Raw genomic sequence first — 24,262 nt, 5'->3', positions numbered from 1 at the left:
AAATGTTCATCCAGAAAGGTCAGCAAGTGGGTTTGCATCATCCAACAGGCGAAAGCAAAGGGTGTTTTCTTTGTCTCACTGAGGGCTGCTGTAGTCAAGGTTCAGAGACGGCTGGGGCAGTGTGGGAGGAGCAGTGGAGGTGCTTGTCTTGGGGCATTTCATTCCTGGGACATGATTCAAAGGCTGGAGGGTTCGGGGATGTCCTTTTTTTCATTTCCACTGAGTTCTCATCAGTGAAATACCCTTAATGGGCTTGTGGAATTGAAGCTGTAGGGAGGCTCCAAGCCAGGGGGGTTGGTGGAACAGCTTCCCTGAAATGGGTCGTGTGAGGTTTCCCTTTCATGGGGTGGGTTTCATTAGTGAAAGGTGGGTTTGCCTTGCATGGTGGCAGAGTGAGCCCATGAGAGCACAGCCTCCTGGCTCCAAAGACATCTCTGTTCAGCAAACTGCACCTGCACAGCCCTGCAGAACTCAGACTGAGATGAAGAGGCTGGTTGGGAGCTGCTCTTTGATAGGGAAGGAAGGGCTTGTATTGCTCTCATGATAGGGGAATGATGACAAGGATGGGTGAGTTAGGGGTGTTGGTGTCTGTTACAGAGAGATTTCCTCCTCTGTGTGCAGAAGCATTCGGTAGCATCTGCAGATCCTGTTGCTTCTGTCCAGTGAGTTCAAGTATTTACCAAGTACCAGACCATAATTTATTTGGGGGGGTCTGAACAAGAGTCTTCCCAAGAGGCTTTTTGTAATGTTCAGCGTGGTGGTGTTCTTGGTGAGTTTGGTCACAGAAGCAGAAGGTAATTAATAATATAGAGAAAATCCTGCCTATACTGCTCATTTTGAATAGCCAAGCTGAACATTATGATTGTTTGCAGCAGTGCTTATTTACACACTGAGAAACGAGCCAAATGATGCCATCTACCTCAGCTTTGCCTCAGGTTGGCCTTGAGCAGAAGCCGTGCCAGCTTCAGCCATTTCTGCATGTTCCATGTTGAGCTGATCTGGGGAATCTTAACCTAGTATATTGTTAGAGTACATTAATATGAGGGTGAGGTGCAGAGAAAGGGAGCTGGACATGAGGGAATGCAGGAACAGCTCCTCAGCTGTCACTGGGGAGTTGTTCAGAGGTTGGAAAAAAGTGCTGGAGTTCAGGATGAGTTGTTCAGCAGAGCTACCCAGCCTCAGAGCAGGGCAGTGAAAAGGCCATACAGAGCACATGGGATGTGTAGGAGAAATGGCTGTGTCATGTTTGCAGGTTTAAGAACCTTTTTCTTCAGTGACTGTTTCTGCCATTGGGATAAGCAGCACTTTGAGCTGTGGCTTAACTGAGATTGCAGCCAGCACTCAGTGGGACTGGCAGGCAGGACCAGGTATCAAAGGTCAGTTTAGGAATGAGAGAAACAAAGGAAACCCTGATAGAGGTGAAGGTGGAAAAGCAGCGAGGTGCCCTCGGAGCGTGGGGAGCCTGACAGAGAGCAGGGTCTGGCTGCTCTGCTCAGGGACACACGGACCCCACACAGCCATTCCTGCCCTCCTGTCCCTGGAGCAGTGCCTTGTCAGGCCCTGCAGGATCCCTCCTCAGTCCTTTAGTCTCTGTTGACTCACATCTTCCTCACAGGCAGGTTTTCCCTCCATTGTATCTGTGTGCATTTATTTTAATATGGAAGCAGTAGATTCCAAAAAGTATCCTCATTCAGTTGCTTTTTGGGCTTGTTTCCATCCAGTATTTAGGTATCAGCCTCATGAGTTTTGCTGTTACGAGGAACTTTCTGTGCTGAGACTTCTCTTGCAAGCTCCTGTCCATGATAAGTTCTAGCTTTGTACTAGAGGTGTTTTGGACTTTCCTGCTTACGGTCTTGTTTTTTTTCCTGCCCTGATTTCATCTCTCCTGGAGAATCTCTAAGAAGAAGTGTTCCCATGATGTTTCCATTAGGCCACATATTTTTATCAGATTTTATTTTCATTTTTACTTAGCCACCACACTGTATTGCAGAATGTAGACCTAGAATCTGCACTGATGCAAGTATGGTGCCACTGATTATAAACCATTTAAGCTAATCAGTTATTTCCCTGTCTTGCTCTCAAAGGGTTTTTATACAGTGGTATTTTCTGGATCTGGAGTGTTTGAGGATTTTTATTTTTGTTGCATTAGAGACAAGTAAAAGGAGCTTGTTGATTTGTTGAGGACTGACCACCTCAAAGTAATACACTTGAGAGTAACGGCACAATATGAACACAAGGGTGAAAAATACAAAGAAGAAAAAAAGATGTGTACACAAGGCCAAATCCCATGCTGTTGGCACAGCTATCCATGTTTATACCCACTGAAAATGTGACCTGCAGCCTTTGTTGTTGTAGATCAGCATTGTGTGTGGCAGCAGGTGTTAACAGGTGACACAGACACAGCAGCTTATCTGGTTTGTGCTGCTTCAGTTCCAATATTTGCAACATCTTACCAAATGACATTCCTTCAAACTTGTGTAGCATGAAGTAGGGCAGTGGAACGTGTGCTGGATTGTGTTCTAACTACAGTACTAAAAGCCAGCTTTAAATTGCTGCATGAATTCATTATGACCCTCTTCAGAGTATTACTGTTTCTGTGGTTTTTTACTGTTGTTTAATACCAAATAGCCACAGGAACTGCATATATCTTTCAGTTTGTAAAACCAAGCAAAACAAGGACAGGCTTTTAAAAGCTTGATTACAGTTTATTTTTCTTGCATGTAATTTTCAATAAGACTGGTTTTCTCTAACAGCTGTAATAAGCATGGCAGATCTGAAAGCTGTTTCGTGATTGCTGGGTCCCTTTCTTTGTCTCTGATGATGGAGGTGTCTTAATTACTGTTTGTTTTCATAAATTTTAAGGATTAGTCATCCTTTGATGCCAGATGACTCAGTTGTACCATACATTTTCAAACCATCGTGTTCAAAGGCTTGATGGAGTTGGGTTCTGATAGGAAACTGGGTTCTGATAGGAAGTTTTGAAACATATTGCTTCGACCCATAGTTAGTCTTTCAGATAAAGTGTTCTGGTGTGTCATGGCCAGCTGTTAATCTGTTCACATGGAGATCTGACAATTTCAGAAGATACCTTTTAATGTGGATCCTTTAGTTATTGCATGTGTCTCTGTAACTTTTGTTAGCTGGGTAAATGAAAATCATCTCCAGATCCTGTTGACACAAGGGTGGTGACTAAAATGTGGATCTGAGCTCCTTGCTCTGTGGAAGCAAAGGCAGATCTCCCGTTGGCTTTAAAAAGGCCAGGATTTTGCTCTAGCTTCTCTCACTGGCATTCAGAGGCCCTTGATAGTTGTGTCCCCAGAGCCAGAAGAATGTTTCTGGGAACTGGAAATGTAATGTTTTTTTCCGGCCACCACTCTCATTTTGTGACACTGTTGCTCCAGTTTTGAAAGGTCAAGGGAATGATTTTCACAGTGTGAAGATTGATTTGGAGCATTGAATCCCCACACAAGGAAACCATGGCTGGAAGTGAATTGTGGATGCTTTATTTAGTAATGACTGGAGCTTTCGGTTGGACCAGCCTTTATGGCTTTGTCATGGAACTTCTGTAGAGACAACCAGCCTCTCCTGTCCTTCTGTTCCCCCGTCTCTCTGCTTTATACTGCATCCATGGCATTTGTAATTGTCTTGTTTGCTGGGACAGCCACACTGCAGCCCTTTTGTCAGATGATGAGTAGGTCTGAGAAGCCATGATTTAATTGCAGTGGTTTCCATTTCAAGCAATGATCACCGCCTGTTCTGCAGTGTTCAGCACAGCTGAGAACTAAACACTGGACCCCGTACAAGCTCTCTATCACTCTCCTTGCCCATATTATGCCATATTCCCTTGCATGGCCCAGACCATCATGCTCATTACACTTAGCACAAGTCAGTGCCCAGCATCCCACGAGCTATTTCTGCACCCCAGAACGTCAGTGCTCCTGCCCTCTCTGCCATTCTTCCTCTCGCAGCTGCCAGCCTGTGGGTCAGGATGTCCTCGTGTTCAGTATCCCCCACCCCAACATCCTTCTGTTCTGCCTTGGTTTCCTTCAGATGAGAGATCTGCACGTAGCCAGAGCTGCTCCAGCATGATCCTTCCTCCAACCTCAGCTTGCCCTCCAGACTTTTTTATTTTAAGGAAGCCATAAGTGGAGCAGTGCAGTTGTGAACAGTTGGAAGGACTGGGGAGAAATACTCAGTCTGCCAGCTACCCACAATAAAGCCAAAGGCTGGACCCCGTGTAGGAGTGGTCATTCCCTTGGACCTAAAAACTTGAGAGCTCTTGTGATCAAGCCCCAGGTTACTGCAGGGAGGGAGTAGGAATGAGACTGTGCTTTCTGAGGTGATGTTCAGATGCTGGTTGTGTAAGGTTGAGCACTTTACATCCAGAGGGCTCTGGAGACACCAATTTGTAGATAATAAAATGTCTTACAAACCATTGTAATGCCTTCACTGTCAGCCTTTAACAACATGTACAGAAGATTGTGCTAAAAGTGGCAGTTTACAAGAACAACCACTGATCTGAATCTGTAAAGAAGTTTATTGTGATACATGTGGAAACTGAGTTGCTTAAAACATCAAACCAAAATGAATGGGAAATTGTTTTATCTCTTGGGGGAAAATTGTTTCAAACTGCTGAACCTGAATAAACAAATAGTCTGTGCAATAAATAGTTACATGATGCACAATTAAGATAAAAGATGATTAGTATGCTAACATTTTATATGGGTTTGGCTACATTAAAAATAGAGGTTTATAGTTATCTGTCTTCAGTTCTGAACTGTAACCATGTTGATGTGTCTCAGTACATACCTCATCGTATTTTATAGGTGGCAAAAGTGGAATATGTTAGAAAAAAGCCAAAATTAAAAGAAGTTCTGGTGAGATTAGAAGAGCATATGGAATGCACCTGTACATCATCAAATACTAATTCAGATTATAGAGAAGAAGAAACTGGTATGTTTTCCTTTTATTTTTGCATTAATGCTGATTTAATATGGACCTTATTTTTATATTAGTAAAGCATATAAAGCAAACATTGCTTACAGTGTACTCAGTAGAGAAGCTCCCAGCTGCTTCTCTGTGTTGAAGATGCAAAATGAGGGCCAGTTTGTGCTGTATAAGGAGTTTGGATTTCAAATTTGAAGTGTATCACTTGTCATTAGGCTGGCCTTTAAATAAATGTAAATGCCCGGTAGTGATCAGGTCTTGCTTTACTAAATTAAAGGTTGTCATGTTGCAGCTCCTGGGTGAACTCTGTTGCCTAATTTCTTTAGAATTATGGAGACAGGGCTAACACCGAGATTTACTTGACCTTGGGGAAAATATGAATGAAATTAATGTAAAGCACTTTGGAATAAATTCAGTATTCAAGGCTAAGGAGTTAGTTTGGAAACAACACTCCTCATTCCTGTTGTTTCCTTACGCATGTTTTCTCAAGAATTTGTCAGTTGTTGCCTTAAACCTAAACATGCCTTATCAAGACAACCCTTGAGTTACAATGGGGAAAGATTTATGGGGAAAAATTCTTACTTTAAATCTGGCTTTCATAAAATCATTCTGAATGATCTAAAATCATTACTCAGATCTACTTACTGCAGTGCAGTCAATGCAGAGCTTGACACACTTACACAGGAAACCCGCTATGGTAGAAAGGACATTTCCCTTTCTCCTGATACTCTTGAAGGAAGCCTCCAAAGTTTGTTTTGCACCTCTGCAGGGAATCTAAGAGTGCAGTAGAACCAGCCCAAAATTAAAAGAGTCAGTGAAGAGCAGGTAAACATGGGAGGAAAGCTGCCCCAAGGTGATAGATTTTGTAGGTGGTCGGGTAAGGAAGGTTTTCTGTCCTGGCTCCATCCAGGATGGAGACATAAACCTGGTTCCAAGCAGATGTAAACATCAGTTGCTATGTACAGAGCAGAGGAATTAGAATTTCTATAAAAATGAAGTTAAACCTCTGCTGCGATTTTACTGGACATCAATTTATAATCTGAGCTGAGTGTTTAGCTGAAACTAGGTGGAGTTATTAGACAAAACCACACATAAAGTGGCTATTTTTAATGTGCATATGGTTTGATACATTTTCTGTGTCTCCCATTTGGGAAAAAAGTTTCATTAGATCAGTTTCAGTTTTCCAAATTGTCTTTAATTGCCAAAGACTAAGCAATTGGTTTTGATGTGCGTAAAAAATGGGGCAGAATTCTCACGGAGAAATAAGTGTTCCTAGGAGTTAATTACTGGTAGGAACAAAACTTGCACCCAGCAAGTGCATGGTGAGCTGAAAATAGCTCAACTCCAGAGCTGAAGGCAAATGTTGAGTACTGCATGGTAACAGTAATTATAGATGGATCTTGGGAATGACGTGTGCAATGCCAACTTCGTTTATTATTTCTTTACTTTTGTGTAATTACTTTGTAAACTCAATGTCAAATCAGACGTTGTAAAGTTATTACTTTAATGCGAAGGATAATGAGATTTCTTTGAAATGTAAACGGTTTGAGTATTTATGACTTCAGTGTTACACGAAATGCATTACCTTAGGGCTTTTCACCAGCCCTGCCCTTATGTTAACAGGAAGGCCTAGGGAATCAGGTAAAAAACGGAAACGAAAAAAGTTAAAACCAACATAAAACCTACTGGAACTATTTGATATTCAGGTAGGACCTATATGCTGAACACCCTAATAGCACAAGAACTGGAAAACTTAATCAAATATCATCACTTCGACTTAATCACTGTTCAAAATCTTGACACTTGCTACCTCAAGGCTGCAAAGAGATTAGATTTGATTGGCTTTGATAATTCTACCTACTGGTATTTTCCCTTTAAGCTCCACATCACCATCAGCATCTTACATTCTTGAGCTACTTCCTTTTCTTGCCTTTTTTATTTCTTTTTTATTGGAGGGTGCTAATACTTCAGCTTCTGAAATCTCAAGTTCCATTGCTTCTGCTTGTGTTTCATTATTGATTTCTGAGGTCAAAGCATCACATGATAATGCATGAATGAATTTTCAGGTTACAAATTGTTGTGTTCCCAGTCCCTGGCTGTGAAACATTGAGTGTACATACAGCAAATCCTATTATTTGTGTGACCATCAAACTCACGTTCTGGCGTGAGCTGGGGTTGATTGCACATGCACCTGACACAATCTGATGATCTGCTTACTTGACAAGAAAGATGCTAAGAAATGCCATTTTTTTATTTTGTGTTGCAGAGCCCTGTGTTACTTTCACCAGAAAATTAAGATCTTTTTTTGGTCTGTTCAGTCTCAGTAGGATGATGATAGTCAGTCATCAAAATTCATGAGGTTTTCAGTGTAGTGAAAAACTAACACCCTCAGTGCAAAAAATGACTGAAATCCTTTGGCCAACATATTAGCAATGTATGATGATGGCGACACACATTCCAAATTAAATATGGAATTTCCATTTCTTAATGACTTGAAAGTATGTAAACTGCAGCACTTGCAATTGGTTCTGGTATTTGGAGTGGGAATGATTTGGATTTTGCAGTGTCTGTGCCTAATGCCTGGATGATGGTGAATTTAATTTCAAGCCCCTGTTTTTGCACATAAACTCCCAGTGGCAGTTTTTCATTTATACCAATGTATCATTTCTAAACAATGCTAAACTTGATATCCTGTTTCAGATTAACAGGTATTTATTGGGAGTAGTATGATAGAAGCAAAGATTTTCTAAAATTCAACTTTAAAAGTGAGCATGTAAACTCAATCAAAACAGCATTTAGAACTTCTTGTCCCAGGTTAGTGACTCTTCATGCAGAACAGTTTTTTTTTTTTTAAGTCATCTACTTCAAGGACAGGACCTTTGATTCTAATCATAGAGTTATTGTATCTTTTTTCTCTCCTGCAGATGTAAGGTGAAAATAAGCTAGAAAAAAAACTTCTCTCTGGGACATGGATGTACATGGTTTGTTACATTCCTGAACCTACTATGTATGGTGCTTATTGACTGTATACTTTATTTGTTCTCCTGTGTGAAAAAACTGGCTCAAAAGAACACTTAATGAGAACAAAGAGACAATGTACATTTGTTTAATGTGACATCAAAGCAAGTATTGTAGCACTCTGTGAAACAATAGGAAGCTTCCCTGTCCAAAAAAGAAAAAAAACGAAAGAAAGAAAAACAGAAAAGAAAAAAAGACAGTTGAATGAATGGAGGATACCAAAAGTACTCAAAAACATGACAAAAATCTAAGTGAATAGTGGATTTCTGTCAGAGCAGTCAACGGTGCTTTACGTCAAGAAATGTGCCTGCGTTCTTGATGAAGATGGATGGACACTGGTGGACTTCAGGCACAAAAAAAGCAGGAATGTATGAAATGATCAAATGCCACGCAAACACTATAGAACAATACGTCCTTGCTTGGTGGTGTTTTAAAAGTCTATACAAAAAAACCTTCTGGGGAGCCTTAAGTGGATTTTTTTTTTTACACCATAAAGTGATTATTAAGTTTTCTTTTTACTCTTTGCCTAGCTTTTTATTATCTCTTGGACTACATTTGCCAATAACACATATAAAAGACTGGTATAACAATAAGCAGAACACAAAACATTATGGTATTTCTCCTAGTGGGATGCAAACTAATGAGATGTATTAAAATAAAAATGGTATACCTATGCATAATTTTCTAGACGTTTCTTGGTTTATGTTCCCCAACCTCCCCCGTAAGTTAAAGCATTACATAAAAGAAAAAGAGAAAAAAAAAGAGAGATGTGCGTAAACAAATCATTGGATATCCATGCAAAAATCCTTTTTTTTTCTTTAAGACTTATGCCAGTTGCCTACTAGTGATATTGTGTTAGCAATTGTCATTCTTATCAGTATACAGATACTTTTATTTCACATGTTGGAGCTGTGTGAAATGTACAAATTCTTGTATCTGCATTGTATAATGTCATGGTGGCATGGGAACTACCTTGCTGCAAATATTTGAACAAAACCTAAAATTCTTTATTTTTGGTAAAATGTTATGCTTTATGTGTATTCAACAGAAATATGTGTTTTTGTAAAGGTGAAGTTTGTATTTTTATCTAAAAATTAACAGTTTTATATACCTGAGAAAGCCTGCTATGTTTTCTTGAACCAAAAAAAAAAAAAAAGAAAAAAAGAAAAAAAAAAGCATTTTGTGGTCATATTTTTGTAGTAGAATAGCCCAAATAACATCAAAATCTATTTTAACTATAGCAGGGCAGATAAAATACTCTGGCACCAGCTCCTGTATTTTCAAAGTGCCAAGGGATTAAATGTTCAGTTCCCCACAGATTGCAGTGGGAGCCACATGGATAAATCCTTCTGTGCTGCTTTGGAAATTTAGGGCTGTGCCAGATATGACATGGCTACTCACTTGGCCAAAATCACTGCCCCACCCCAGTAGTTTGGATTATGTACCCTTTGTTTTACTTGGATTATGACATTGGATATGTAAAGTGAACTACTGGATTCTTTTATTTGTGAAACATCTACAAAGAGATGAAAGAGTTTTCTTAGTTTGGAACAACAGAAAAGTTTGTCTTGAAGACAGTGTTTCCACTCAAATAAAAATATCTTCAAATGTGAATGAACTGCAGAACCTTAAAACAACAAAAGAGAGCGAGATGTTTAACCTTTCCATTTCTCTAAATATAGTTCAAACATTCCCCTCCTGTTCCTGTAGCTATGTCCAAATTCAACCAAACAAAGCAATGTTAGCTAACAGGCATTATTGGCTTCAGATGCTAATGCAGAGATAGAGTTAGTCACCGTTCTATTTTGTGATCATTTTCCCAGTGTATTTGTTGAGCACCAAAACTGGAAATACATTTAACTAAGATTGTCTGTGCTTGTTTTCCACTAAGTGTACTGTTCACAATGTTATGCACATGAATGTATGTGTCTGCGTTTAAAAAAGTGTATAAAATGTAATTTATATATTTATGTTTCAGTGGGATGCCAATAATGTTGCTCCGTTCCTTTTTTTTTTTGTCTAAAAGATATCTAATGAAAGAAAAAAAACCAAACATATATCCATTAAAATCATGTAGATGAAAAAGCATTATGTGACCCACTCAGACACTGTGCAGGTATGAAAGGATGTCAAAGTCACTTAAGTGGAATAGTTTGCAAAACAACTCTTGGAAAGAGTCCTGTGGTTGCACTGTCATGAGAAGGTTGTGTTTGGGTTTGTGGGCCAACTCCTTGGGAGTGACTCCCCTGGGTATCCTGGAGCTCTGATTTACATCCCGAGGGAGTCTGGCCTTGTAGCAGAGTCTTGAAAACAAAGCAACCCGAGAGGTTTTGTTGGTGCCAGCAAATAAACGTGTTATGCCAAATTCAGCGCACCAGGAGAGAGTGAAGACTGAATGGGGACTTTTCCAGTAGCCATTTGTTTGAGACTTGCAGTCTTGAGTTAATTTTGTTACGAGGAATGAAACGCACACGAGTCGTTGTTGTCAAGCACAGTGTTCATACAGCATGCGGCAGAAAACACAAAAATCTCAGGGCTATGTTCTCAGCTACTATAAATTGGCAAATGTTTCTGACTTCAGCTGCCCCCAAGCTAGTTTACATCAGATGAGGATGCAGTCCGTGGCTGTTAAACTGCGAGGAGTAGTGTCACGACATGAGCTCACTTCCTGTAGTCCAGCTGAGCTCTCACCCACCAGCCTTGGGACCGTGGCGGGCTGTGGGATTAGTCCTCCTTCAAAGTGGCAGATACAACCAGGAGGAGCAGTGACATGGAAGGTTGTGACATGGGAGTCGTTAATTCAAAGTTAAGTTGGACATTTCAAGGGCCATATCCTCAGCTGGTGTAAATCACCGGATCTCCATTGCCTGCAATGGAGCTGTACCAGCTTACACCACTTGAGGGGCTGGTCCCTCATTCTTGCTCATCCCTTCCACTCCTCGGTCCCGCAGGGATCTCAGATTGTCGTGTACGGTTAATGTAATCCTGTGTTCTCTAATACTTAAGCACAATAAGTGAATATAAGAATGAGTGTCAGACTTAACTTTGAATGTCCAAGCTCTGAAATGGTTTGTTTCACCATTGTGGCTGTAAATTAAACAGTTCTCTGTGCATTTGTGAATGCCGTGTCATATCTTCTTCTGCTGTCTGCTGGAGGTGGACTCCCTCTGGACTTCTAATGTGCTGCGTTTGGAGTGTTACAGGGAAGGGTGTGAGCAGTTGGAGCCACAAGATATCTGATGGACACCTCTGTTATTTGTGGGGTGGGGGGTGAGTAGGGGATTTAATGGAGTGAAGGATGGTGGTTGTCAAAAGTTGCACTTCCATGCAATGCTTCAACACCTTGTTGGTTTTGTCCTTCCACATTGTAGGCAGCAGTTTGAGGATGAAATGTTTTTCTGTTCTACATTCTGCACTCATTTCCTCTGTCCAGGGATCCAGAACTTCTTGGTCTGATTGTATCTTTTTCTGAGATCTTGTCTGATCAGAAAAGACGTGCAGGGAGGACTGCCCAAACCCAATGTCAGCGTTACAATATGTGCATGCTCACTGGTTCTTTAGTCAATTCATTACATTTAATTCTGTGCTTCATCTTTCCAGACCTGTCTTTCAGTAGATTTTATTGAGTGAAACCAAGGACTATGTGCCAGTTTTCTTTCCTTTTCTCCTGTCCTCTGTCCTGCCTGGCATCTGCTGTGTTAAGCAGTGCACGATGACTGCAGGCAGTTGCTCCTCTCCCAGGTTCCCAGGAAGCTCCAGCACTTTGGGTTTAGGCTTTTTACTCTTGCTTAAAACAGCATATTTGGGTGTCCTCGTTCCAATGGGCTTCAGCACTCCACTTAGGAGATTCTCTTGCCTGTTCTCCTCAGGTCCACGTTACCTTTCTGTGGGCTGTTTGCCAGCTATTCTCTGCCTGACTTTCCCATCCCTCTTGTTTCTGTTTCTCAGAAATGATTTTCCCTTCCTAAGATGTGTCTCATATCTGTTTACTCTCCTCCTGCCTGACAGAACAGCCTTTGATCTGTTGGTCTCCAAATCAGATGGTTTATGTAGGCATGTGCCCTGAGATCCTCTGTCCCAGACCCATAGGCCCATAACTGAAATTATGAAATTATATACATGTGAAAGGCAAATGCTTTAGAGAAAAAGATTTATCTTTGCATTTGGAGAAATACTCACTACTGAAGACTCTTTGCTAAAGCCCTGTCCAATTCCAGCAGCAGTGTGACTCTAATAGTGGCATTGAAGCTGTTCCAGACATCTGACAGTTTAATTAGGATCAGTGGCCCCATTTAATGTTTCAATTTGAAAGTTTCAGATTTTATTTTGAAGTTTCAAAACTACCTCAGGTTTGCATGCTCATGTATTACTGTAAATAGAAGGAAATCATGTTTGTAGGCCCCTCCCACGGCTTTGAAAATGTTGTTCTGGATAGTTATGTGACCCTCACTTGGGCTGGAAATGGTGCTTGCTGTAGAGCAGACACCATTTGGAGGTTTTGAATGAAGTAATTTCCTTGGTGTTTCTAATGCACAGTGTGTACTACTAGCAGATCTCAGAGTCAGGTAAACTCATAAGAATCCCACTTAAATTTCCTTTAATTTTGGGTAACAAAGCCTATCAGTGTTGCATTCCTTAAAAATCAGCCTACGTTTTGTGTTTATTAGTCAATTTAATTACTGCCTGTCTTCCCACATTTTATTCGCGAGGCATTATTCCGTGTCTGAGCTTTTCTGTGCTGCTCTTTGCTGTAGCATTTCTGTGGCACAGCCTTGAGCTGGTTTGTGTTCCTATCTCCTCTGAAATAAAGAACTATTGTTATCCCATTTTAGGCGAGACCGAGGCATGGAGAAAAGCCTGTGCAAGGTCATACAGCAAGGCTGTGGCAGAACCAGGGAGAGGACTCAGATCTGAGTGCTCATCCAGTGCCCTAAATCACACGACCATCTTCCCTTTCCAAGAATGAATCCTTGCACCCTTAGAGCTAAATACTGAAAAGATTGAGGGTAAGTCATTTTGCCTAATTACTGTGCATCAGATACATGATCAAAAGCCACTGCCATATTGTCAGAGAACGTAGTGATTGATGGAAATCCATCTTTCTGCCCAGGCAATTATGCAGCCTTTTATCCTATCGTGATGGGCCAGTCATTTCCTGCTTCTGTAAGGAATCAGCCTTTCATGACTTACAGTTATGCACATAGAACAAGACTCAGATTTTATGGGTATTTACAAAAATTTAGTAGACAATTTTCATTCTCCTTTGGTTCAGTGCCGTTCCTTCCTTTTATGGTGTGGGTAACATTTCCTAGGGGAACGGTTTTTATCATGTGCCCAATCCTAAATTTTTTTTCCCAGGCCCTAATATGGAAAAACACTTTAAGAGATGCCTGTGTTTGCTCTTCTTCAAACTGGTGCCTGAGCATGCTCCTAGCTTTGGACAAACATGCCATTGACCTCAGGCAAATGGAGCAGAGTTGATGCTTTATTTTTTAATTAGGGTGTGCCTTCCTGGCACAGGATCCCAGTTGTGGGCTGGGGGTCTTTGTGCTCTCAGAGTGTTGAAGGATTTTGTAAGCAACCCCAAAGATGAAGTAACGAGACTTGTATATACGACTAGGAGAGCAGCTCCTGTGGAGGTTTCCATTTTGAACTACATGTTTCTTCATTTTGGGGGAAAATATTTCCTTGGCATGGGTGGATTCAGGACTGCAGTCACTAATGCCAATGAGCCCAATTTCAGATCATCTGTTTGGGTACCCAAATTGAAAACTCGCAGCCGTACTGATAACAGACAAATTTGAGATGGGAGAAATTAATGAGAGCAAATTTCCTGTGAAATTTGGCAACTTTTGGTTCAGGGAAAAGAAAAGGAATTAGAAGGTAGAATAAACAAGACCAAAGGCTCGATTATTCTTTTTTTTTTTCAGTTGTGGCATGCCACCTGTCCCTTTAGTCATTCCAATTACTTGCTGCATCAGGCTAAAGTATGTGCTGAAGTAGCTCAGAATCACTACAACATGTGAAAAGTTGGGACTGGTTCTTGTTGAACTGCTGCCTATTACCATGGCATATGACTGTGAGGTGGGGCCCACAATCGCAGTTGTAAATCAAAGAACAAGTCATAGGTTAGGTTCTGTTTTCCTTAGATATTGTCTCTAAGTTTGTTTTCTGTATGCTGGTCTCAAGTGACGTTTAGTGAGCTTTCCAATTAGGTGGAAAGTCACGAATTCCTCGTTCCCAGCCCAGAGGTAAGGCAGTGCTAGCTCTTAGTCTTGTTCATAATCAATGGATGAAATCCTGGGAGCATCCTGGTGATAGCATTTCTGTCACTTGAAAGTTTCATGTCACATTTTTCCAGGGTTACTTCTTCCCTGTAAGAGGGAAGAGGGAAAAGAGGGGAATCCAATCGTTTTTATGTTTGACTTACTAGCAGGCCGCCAAATCTGACTTGGTTTGAGTTCTGAGCAACTCAGCATTTCTGTTTGGGCTGATACTTGTGCATGCCAGATGTCTCCCAAGTTCTTAGATAAAATGCACAAAGAAAGGCTCGCTTGAGTGCTTCAACAGAAAAGAAGTTCACGTGTCAAGGCTGAAGTAGTCCCTCAAACCAGGAAACAAGGAGCCAAGTTTTGTAACAAGTGTTGCACACTCATCTTCAGATCAGACCTGGTGTTCTGGCCTCTATGTACTGTCTTTGATCCTGCATAATGAAGGCAACTGTGTTTACTGTCCAGCTTTGAAATTCAGAGTAGCTGTTAAGTCAGGTGTGCAAAAAGCAGAAGCATCTAGAGATACAATTGAGTCCATAATGCTTGAAGTCTCCTGGGGATTTTGAAGATATCTGTATTCTTGAAAGCAATCACAAGTAAGTAGGAGAAAATAATTTTAAACACTTCTGAAAATCCCACCCTGGTTTATTTGGCAGGTGAAAAAAGGATCCAGAAGAGATACTACTTATAAGGATAGTGACAAAGTAGATGTTTGTAGAGAATGCTCATGCCTAAATCTTTCAGCAGTTAATTATCATCTTTACAGACCATAATACTGGAATACTTCACTTATCAATGCATCAGGGCTTGGATGAACTTTGAGACGCATGAAAACGAGACACTCCTTAGGCCTGTGGTAGCTCTGTGTTCTGGTAACTGATCAGCCAGTTACATAATTGGTCAGGTCTCTACCTTGCATGAGCAGATACAACTCCATTGACTTCTCTGGAGGTGACAGTCACCTGAGAACTGACCCGAAACTCTTGCCACGAAGCAGATAATGGTTTCATATTTTGCTGTTTAGCGTTGTTGTAAAAATAGACTCATTTCCTGGAGCAGTTAGAACAAGAAAATAGGGAAAAGCAATTTCCCACAGAGACTCATCCACACTGGAATTCACCAAGGACCCCGGATGTGAACATGTGCTGATAGAAAACATAAAACAGCAACTTTGTTTAGGGAAGCCTCTGACCTGTCAAGAATGCAGAGCATTTCTTACCAGACTTTTCCTTGGCAATTAGTGGGTAGAATTACTCATAGAAATTGTTTTGTTTGCTCGCAAGGGGAGAAGTAAGACATAAATTCAAGATAGCCCCTCTTTGACCACAAGAAAGACTCTGTTCACAGAGGGCCTATGGGTGAAGTGCTGGGTGGCCTCAGCTCCCTTTGGGGATGAACTCAAACCTTTAGACCTCACTGAAGTATGAAGAGCCCCTCCAGACGTGCTGGACATCCCCAGCTGGAATTTTTTCAGCAGTCTATGGGATTTGGGCATCCACTTTTAATTCATTTCTACGTGACTTTCAAGAAACCTTTGTTGGCATCAGAACATCTCTGTCTTTGTTCTGAAGAGAGACTAATTTTGACCCAACGATGCTGCCAGACTTCTGCCTTCCATCTCGAGGCAGCAGCACTCAAACCTTAGGTTTCAGACATTTCAGATGGGGAGTCCCCTTCACTCCAGCCACGCTTCAGCTTTCCTGAGCACTTTGGCTTTTCATGTGTTTTCTGTATAAAGGTGCTGCTGGTTTAAGCTGAAGACCAGGGAAGTTTCAAGAGGCCAGATTTCACCTCTGGGCCCTGCTCAGCTGCTGTTGAGTCTGTGTGGGGCCAGAGGCAGAGGGAGAGATGCTCCAGCACTTCCAGTGTGGGTGTGGGCTGAGGGGTCTGTGCTCACACACTTGGAAGTGAGGATATTTCTTGGCCCAAACTCACCCACTGTAAAGTATTCTGCTCAGAGGTCTCCTTGGAGCCAGGAAGCTACTCAAAAACCTGCTCAAGATCCGAATTCCCCTTGACTGCAGGGGGTTAGCACAGCAAAAGTGACAGAAGCAATTTATCCCAGACAGAGTGGTTTCCTCAACAGGCCATGTAGGAGTTGGGCAGGTTAATGCTCAGCTTGTGTACTTCACTGATTGTCCCAAGTACCTCTTTTAAATCAAATTTTAGCTGTTCTGGGATATGTTTCTTGTAGAGGTGCTTCAGAAGAGCTTGCCTAACAGCTTGTATCCATTTGGCCCATCCAGCGTGGTTGGGCTATGCCTGTGTAGCTTACAGGGGGTTTGGGACCTTGCAGCTGGGGTCAGCGAGTGCAAATGTTTCCCGTTAGCTCCCTGCATACCCCAAGTTGTGATTCATCAAGGGAGGCAGTGCAAAGCTGAACTTGAGGCGTGTGAGATGTTTCTTTGAAGTTAATTGTGTTTAAAGTTAGGCATGATCTGAGTTGACTTGCTGAGCTGAGGCCCTGAAGAGCGCACTGTGCTAAATCAGCACAGTTTAGTCTTTTCCTCATTGTCTGGAGTGATGTGAGTTTCAGAAGGGTCTGAAACCTTTCAATAAACCATTCCACAGGAATGAGGGAAAGCTTTAACTATTCACTGGTCTCTACACTGGAGAGCCCAGAGCTGTGCTTGCCCTCTCTGGGCCTTCTCCTTCCTTAGTTTCTTCAGCATGTTTCTTTTCAAAGGCAAGTGGGAAAAAAAAATCTTAAAATGGTGCCTTAAAAGGTGGGAAATTAATCAGATCATATCATCTTGATTTCTTTATCTCACTTAATTAAGGAGAAGTTTGCCAATAGTGATCTGGTATTTCCTAAAACAAGCATATATGAAGAACACTTTGAGGAACTTCAAAAGAATTTTCAGGCTAGATCAGGAAAAGATAAAACCAGAAGTGGAAACTTCTAATACACTTTATATTTCAGTACTTACAGGAAGTACATTGTTGCATAGGATACTAATGAATTCTGCAGGAGAAGGTTTCCAAAAGAAAAATGAAATGGCACCTTCTCTATCTTAGAGAAAAGGTCTGAGGGCTTTTGCAATTATGACAGATATGCACTGGATATGTATGGTCATATCACCTGGAGAGAGTCTACCTCTGGCAAAAGGCTATTTAGAGTTTCAAGTGTGTACACTATTGAATTTCTGTAGCAACTTCCTGGTCTAGCTGTGAAAAGTGATAAAGGGAATGGTAAAAGTCTATCTTGCTTTCAGTTGCCCTGTTCTACACCCCAGAGGGCAGAAATGCTGCCCTGTGTATAGCTGGCTGCAGGAAGCAAGGCAGGAGCACATTGGAGTGGTGAAGGATGAACACATAAAGCTGGTGCTGATGTTCCCAACCAGGTAGTGAGACCAGCAAAGTGAAAGTAGCAACGTGGATGCTCAGACACTCCAGTGACACTTGTCTGGAAAAAATATTATTTGACAGAGTCTTAATTAACTCAAGTGGAGAAGTAATTCTAAAATCCTGATTTTGGAATCCCAGAGAGTTAATGCTCTCAGAAACGATGTGGTACAGGATTGCTTCACATTTGTAAAGCACACAGAAACCCTAGGGATAACAGGTCACAGTTTTGTACTGTTTGAAGAGGTCCCTGGTGTCAGCAGAGCCCTCTCTGGTGCCTTGAGAGTGGAGGGGTTGTGCCCCAGGCTTGGCTCAAGGGTTCAAGTCCAGGTATGAGCATACTTTAGGCAGCAAGGCATTTCCATCAGGACTGAAGCACATGGACATTTTTTTCTTGTGTACTGGTAAGATATTTAAATATGGTGTTAGTTGGTCTTTGTATCTGCAGGGACCCAGATCCTTTTAAACCTGTGGTCATGGTAAGGGAGTCTGACTGAAAATCCAGAAGCCTTTGCCCTTGTGAAAGTTTCTACTCTTGCTTGGAAGTGGTATTTGGACTCCAGAGTTACAGAGATGCTTTTGCAATTGTTATATCTGTCTTTCTGCTTCTTTATAAATCAACCTGCTTGGCCTGAACTGAATGTTTAAATAATAAACAGCTGAAAGACAGTCTGATGGCTTCTTTCTGAGTGTTTCCCTTAGGGAGCCCTTGGGATCACATGGCATCTGCCCTGACCTTAAGGACGTGCTTTCTGGAGGCTTTTTTACAATGCTAACAAACCTCACATTTTAACTAGCTGTTAAATAAGCCAGTCAGTGGTAACTATTCAGGACAGGGATTAGGAGAGTATTCTTGCTGGCATACAAGATGGCTCTGTCCATGTGCTGGCCAGGGATGAAGGGCTGGAAAACTGTGGTGGAAGAGACTATTAATGTGATTTTCCACAACTTTCCTTGCAGCTGCATTTTTGAGAGGAGAGAGGCAGAGATGGCTAGGCTTGCAGTAACATGTTGTGCCGTCATAAATGCTACAGCCACCATCTGTTTCCAGCCCACGACTTGAAAGAAAACTGAGCAGTAATCTCATAATTCACATGAGAGTTTTACACTTGTGAACCCTTCCCAACCTTTGTCTGATAATGAGGGGAGTGCATGGTGCTAAGTTTTGTATTTTTCCTGTACGTATTAGTGTTTATTCGTATGTCTTTTCCTGTTTTGTTGTTTTGTGGGGTTTTTTTTTCCACCAAAAAAAAAAAATTTCACTGGGAGGAAAACCAGACCAGTTCCACGGTCAAAAGAAACATAATAAAGGCAAAATCCCAATTCCAGTGATCTTGCTGGCAAAATTCTCCAGGAGGAGGTGCATTTAACATTCCTCACTGTGTCTGTCTTAGTTACTTGTTGATTAACAGAAAGGAAGACATTAGAGAGTGAGGGGGCAGGTTGCTGAACTGCCCTTTCCCTGCAGAAGCAGAGCTGCTGCAAGAGCTGGACATGCGCATTTTAAACCGAACCATCAGAGAGGACGGTAAGGGTAGGTTGGATTTTAACGAAAACAGATTCTTCTGCTAATCTTTGCTTGGGGCTGGCCCTCCGCAGGATTAAGGATCCCACCTGCTGTGCCAAAGACATGCTCAGGTTGGGGCTGCTGGTGGGTGGGAAGAACACAAACATCTGAGAGTGACTCTGGTGAGCGATCCCAGTCTGTCCTGGTGCAGTGCCCTCGGGGAAGCCAAAGAGTTGAGATCATTTAGTCGATGGAAATACTGCTCCCCTCCAGCCTGCAAGGCAAGGTGAAGCATCATTAAGGATTTCTTTCTGGCTGCTCTGTGAAACCAAGGGCTGCTGTTTCTCCAGGCCTCCTCTCACCTTTGGACCCAATTTGCACACCTCCTCCTACCACAGCTGAATGAACTCTTGCTCTCCTCTGGCCTTAGGAACAATGGCTTTCATCGTCTCTACCAGACTGCAGAGCAGTTTAAGGATGAAAGGGCTTCTCATTTCATATATCCCACTGCTGCTAGAGCTATAAATCATCGATGGACTGAATTTATAGCCAACTGCTACTGCAAGCAAGTGAAGTTTATTTTGTGTTGTCATACGTATGGTCAAACTGTCCGAGATGTTGCCAAACAAAAAACTGAGCTGCTGCTGAGCAACCCATTCAACCTATTCTCATTTTATTTAAAAATAATAAATAACTGCCAATCGAAGGAACTTATTTTAACATGTGCTACCTGCTGGGTGATCCTCAGTATCTCCGGGATGTGTCTGTAAGTGGAAGATAGCTGCTAGCTGTTGCCAGGTCCAGCAGATATGACATGAAGTTCCCCCAAAAAAAGGTTTGTGGGCTCACTAGGGTTGAGGACAGGTTGAGGGCCAGCTCCTTTTTTAGCACTGCTTGCTGTTCTGAGAGTGTTTGGTCAGGTAGCAACAGTGCCCAGAGACCACAGTGACTTCTGCTTGAATCAGGGAACAATCTCCATTGACCTGTACAGAGCAGTGGCGCTTCTTCTGTCTCACAGTTTGCTGACAGGTGGATTGTTGGTGGATCTCTGGGCTCTGGAAGGCTGGCCTGTGCCTGTTTTGGTGCCTTGTGATGGTGATGATCTAAAAATGAGAGAGTAGAAACTCTTCAGGCTGCTGGGGTCTGAATCATATATTTCTGTATGATTTGCTTACAGAGCCAACAAGCCTGAAAGGTTATTTTTGTATTTTACCCAGGCTCATTAATTAGCTGGGGGTGTTGGGAGCTGTCATATTGAGTGGCCTTTCCCTGCTCACTCCTGTTGTCCTGCTGGATTCAATCCCTGCAGCCTCCCACCCCCTTGTCTACAGTTTATGGCCACATCTGGAGTGTCTCCCTGCACACGTGCTGGTAGGAGCCTCCTCCCTGCTGGCACACACATCATGGCTTTTGGGGTCCTTGGAGTTACAGGCATCCCTCCCAACACTTGTTTTTCCATGAGAGGGAAAGAGAGAAGGGGTACGGAAAGGGCAGTGGCAGGGAAGGCCCCTGACATGAAATTCCCAGGAACAGGATTTGCACATTTTATGACCGTTCAGATGGAAATGCAATGGAGCTGAATTATTCCTCCTTAATCCTGCTTTCTCACTTTCCTCCCAGCAGCCTCTTCCCCTGCAGTTTAGGTAATGCAGAAGCTTATAAACAAATCCCAGCGCGTGAAAAATAGCAAAGGGGGGAAAAAAAAGGGACCTGGGTTAGGGCTGTGATGGATAGACAGGTGGAAGGCAGGCACCAGAAGGGAGGATGAATGGTAAAAGCCTTTGATGGAAACACTAAAGAGCTATTGAAAATCCGAGGGGTGGGGGGAGGGAGGAGAAAGAATAGCAGGAGGAGGGAAAGCAAGGGAGTCGTGCCCCCGTCCCCCCGCCCTCTTTCTCAGGATGTTGAAAGTATTTGTCCTTCGTTACAAAATGATTGAACTGCCGCCAGGCCAGGCCACCCTTCCAGCCATTGCACTGGGAAACTGGCACTTCTGAAAGCCTCGTCGCCTCTCAAATTTTATAGCTTTCCCTTTTTGTGGGAGTTTTTGTGTTGTGCTACTTGCAGGATTGTTTTCAGATTTGCTGCGTATCAAAGAAACTGTGTTTTGGTTTTGTTGCTCTGACAAACACAGAATCCAGGTAATGAAAAGAAAAGTTAAAAAATAAAGAAACGTTTTTATCAGAATACCCAGCTGTCTGCCTTTTACTGAGTCAGAATTTCATACACTTGGTATTCACAGTATGAATTTGGTTTACCTCTAGTGCTTTTTGAAGGAGGAATTTCATCCTACAAATAGAGCTTCTGCTTTACTAATGTCTCTGTGTGCACAAAAGTGGTGCCTGTTCTTCAGAGTAGTGAGGATGACCCTGCTGTATCGTAATTAAAATGGATTTTGCACCACGTACATGTAGACAACAGTGGGAAAAAATAATCATTCCCCTTTTCAGAATGGTTCCTGAAGCTCTGCAATGTCTTTGACCTGCAGGATCTACAGATGGGAAGAACTGTTGAAGATCTGAGTACGAGACTGCTCCTGCTGCCAGAGGCTGTATTTGTACCATGTATTTATATGTGTATGTATTTATATAAGCCTGATGCTCGGAAAGGACTGGAGCCGTGCGTGTTCTTAATTAGATTTGGAAGTCTGTAGATGCAGCATCCACCCAGATTCTGTTAACCAGGGGAGGACCCAAGGGCAGTCACATGTCAGAGAGGTCGAGGTGCTGGTGGTGCCCTGGCCAGGGGGTGACCAGGGCCTGGCTGTCCCTGGGTGGGTGCCTGCTCTGTGTGTGGGGTGAGGGCTTGTCCTCCTGTCCCATCATCTGCATCGCCCTCACTGCAGCCCCAAGGGCGCTTCTCTGAGTACACAGTCCAGACAGTCAGCTGTCTGTTGCCTCCAGGATTAGATCCTGGGATTAGGTCTCTGATGGGCCATGCCATATAATTAAAATAGTCCGGGGAGAGCAGAGAGGCAATGTGCCACCTATACACAGCTGAGTACTGGGGGGCTGTGCTTGCTCACAGACCCGCTGCAGCTGAAAGCAAATCTCTCCACTAACATGATTTACAATAGCAGTTTCCACCTAAACATCTCCAGTGCCTGGTTACATTCATGAGTTTGCAGTGCCTCAGAGGTAACACTGCCTTTGCCCTCAGTTCCAAAAGAGCAGAAAGAGTAAGTGGTTCGCTCAGGGTTAGCTGGGAGTCACTGGAGATGGTGCTCCACTCTCCTGCCTTCAAAGGAATTTGCTGCAGTGACCAAAGCAAACAGCCCCTGCTGTTACCACGCCGGACTGTGGCGTGTCATTCGCACTTTGTATCTGAGATGCTGTGTCTGGGTAGGTATCACTGTCCTTGTGAACCAGCTTTTAGTTCTGGAGCGTGGGTGAACACTTGTCATCATGCCAGGATGACACAAAGTCTAGAAATTATGATGGCAATTCAGGTCATGGGATAAAGGGGGAAAAATGCTGTCTCAGAAGTGTCCCCATCTGGTGTCACTGCTGGCGATTATTTAAGATGCAGGACATGACTGTGGCAAAGATCAGGTCGTAGCTGATATGAATCATGCCTTGAAATAACACTTTCCTTCTTACATTGTGAAAATTACAGCAGTATGGGAAGTGAGAGAAAATGGGATTTCCCTGGAGGTTAAAGATTTTCCTTTAATCAGCTTTCATAATGTTAATTAAACGTTTGGAACAATGGCTGAGTCCTGGGATCCGCCCGCTCTTGCATAACTATCTCACAATGCCGATTTCACTTTCATGTTTATTTGCCAGCATGATTCCAAGTGAGAGCTGAGCAAGATCTCCACACCAAGGAGCTCCTTGGGGTTTGGGAAAACTCACCTCCCTCTCCTACCTCTCCTAGGGAGAGCAGACTCCAGCTCTCCCCTCCCGAGGAGGAGCAGCCTAGAGGGATCAAGGCACTTTTGTCTGTCATCGTCGCCCCATCTGCAAATGGGGCTAATAAAAACTTACTGGTATTTTGAGGCTGGTGCATATAAATATATTCCCACCCATATGGAGAAAAGGGTGTGTTTATAGAGATCAGTACATGGGTACATCTATTCCGGGTAGGTAAGATGGATTACAGTGCCACTTGTTCCCTGAATTTTTCACTCTTTCTGTAGCATAGTTGCTATGTGCCCATGGGAGCCATCGTCCCTGGTCCTTTGAGCAGTGGGCTTAATATAACCTGGTCTCATATCACACACACACAGAGCTCTGGGGAAGAGAAAATTTGGGGAATGGTTCACAGGCAGGGCATGACATTGATCACCCCAGGGACCACACACCATGGGAATGGGAGCTGTGCTGGGCACATTTCCTGGGCCTCTTGATACCAGACTGGGACGTGCCTCCCGGTGGTCTGAGATATGTTGGTGAGCCCCAGAGCTGGACTAGAGATGTCTCAGAGCAGCCACCAGCCACACACGTGCAGGGGGTGCCCACACATCCACACATCCCCTGGCCACACACAGCCACAGCCTGGCCACTTTGTTCTTCAAGTTAGAAAGGACTTGCTTCAAAAACAAAGTATTAAAATGTACAAATGTCGGACACTATCAGAAAAAAATAAAAAAGAACCTATTATATTTTAGGTCAAAGAGTTATCTAGCTCAAGATTTTTAAATATGTGCAAAATGCAGTTTGTGCAGAGGGGCCATTAATCAGCCTCTGGAAGAACTGCCTTTTCTGTCTTCTTTTATGCTGCAAAGATGAAAACAAAAAGCAGGGAGTGCAGGGGCAGCTCCATTTTCCCATTGGACGGAGCAGGAGGGCACCTCTACCCGTGCGGGCTCCTGCTTCCCTGGCAACATGTTCCCATCTCTGCAAAAGCTGTTTAAATACGCCGAGCCACGCAAACTACACGGCACTTTCCCTGTTGACACACGCCTTTGTCTGCTCAGAGGAGGTGCTCTGTAAACACCAGTGCTGGATGGTTTTTATGTGACTTATTCCTGATTCATTGGTTCTAAATTAGTAGCCCCAAGGCACACACCTTTCGTACAGGCAGGGAAGGGATTGCCTCTTCTCCCCACCTTTGGAAACTTTGACCTGCTGGGATCACAAACTGTAGGAAATCTCAGAGGCGAAGTCCCAGGTACCGCCAGCAGTAAAACCTGGGAGTAAACAGATTAGATGTGTTTGAAAGACATTTCAAG

At 42.9% G+C, this 24,262-nt stretch overlaps 1 protein-coding gene across 8 annotated transcripts in view; it reads left to right on the top strand.

The window, feature by feature from the left end:
• PDGFA (platelet derived growth factor subunit A) overlaps nt 1-23,080 on the top strand; it is a 37,120-nt gene extending 14,040 nt beyond the window's left edge. Inside the window, exons 5-8 of one of the 8 annotated variants that reach the window (XR_007207081.1) lie at nt 4,827-4,953; nt 6,571-6,653; nt 7,648-7,761; nt 7,872-11,086. Coding sequence is in view for 6 of the 8 variants with exons in the window: in XM_048320576.1 (XP_048176533.1) it covers nt 4,827-4,953; nt 12,798-12,931 (261 nt within the window). In the remaining 2 variants the exon portion in view is untranslated. Of the gene's footprint in view, nt 1-4,826; nt 4,954-6,570; nt 6,654-7,647; nt 7,762-7,871; nt 11,087-12,797; nt 21,277-21,577 lie in introns of those variants that run through there. The other 7 variants (XR_007207082.1, XM_048320576.1, XM_048320575.1 and 4 more) reach the window with 7 other exon arrangements.
• Nucleotides 23,081-24,262: the final 1,182 nt, after the last annotated feature.

The sequence above is a fragment of the Corvus hawaiiensis genome, chromosome 16 (genome assembly GCF_020740725.1).
Source record: "Corvus hawaiiensis isolate bCorHaw1 chromosome 16, bCorHaw1.pri.cur, whole genome shotgun sequence".
Taxonomy (NCBI): domain Eukaryota; kingdom Metazoa; phylum Chordata; class Aves; order Passeriformes; family Corvidae; genus Corvus; species Corvus hawaiiensis.
The sequence above is the reverse complement of the archived record's forward strand: the minus strand, read 5'-3'. Positions and strand labels throughout refer to the sequence as shown.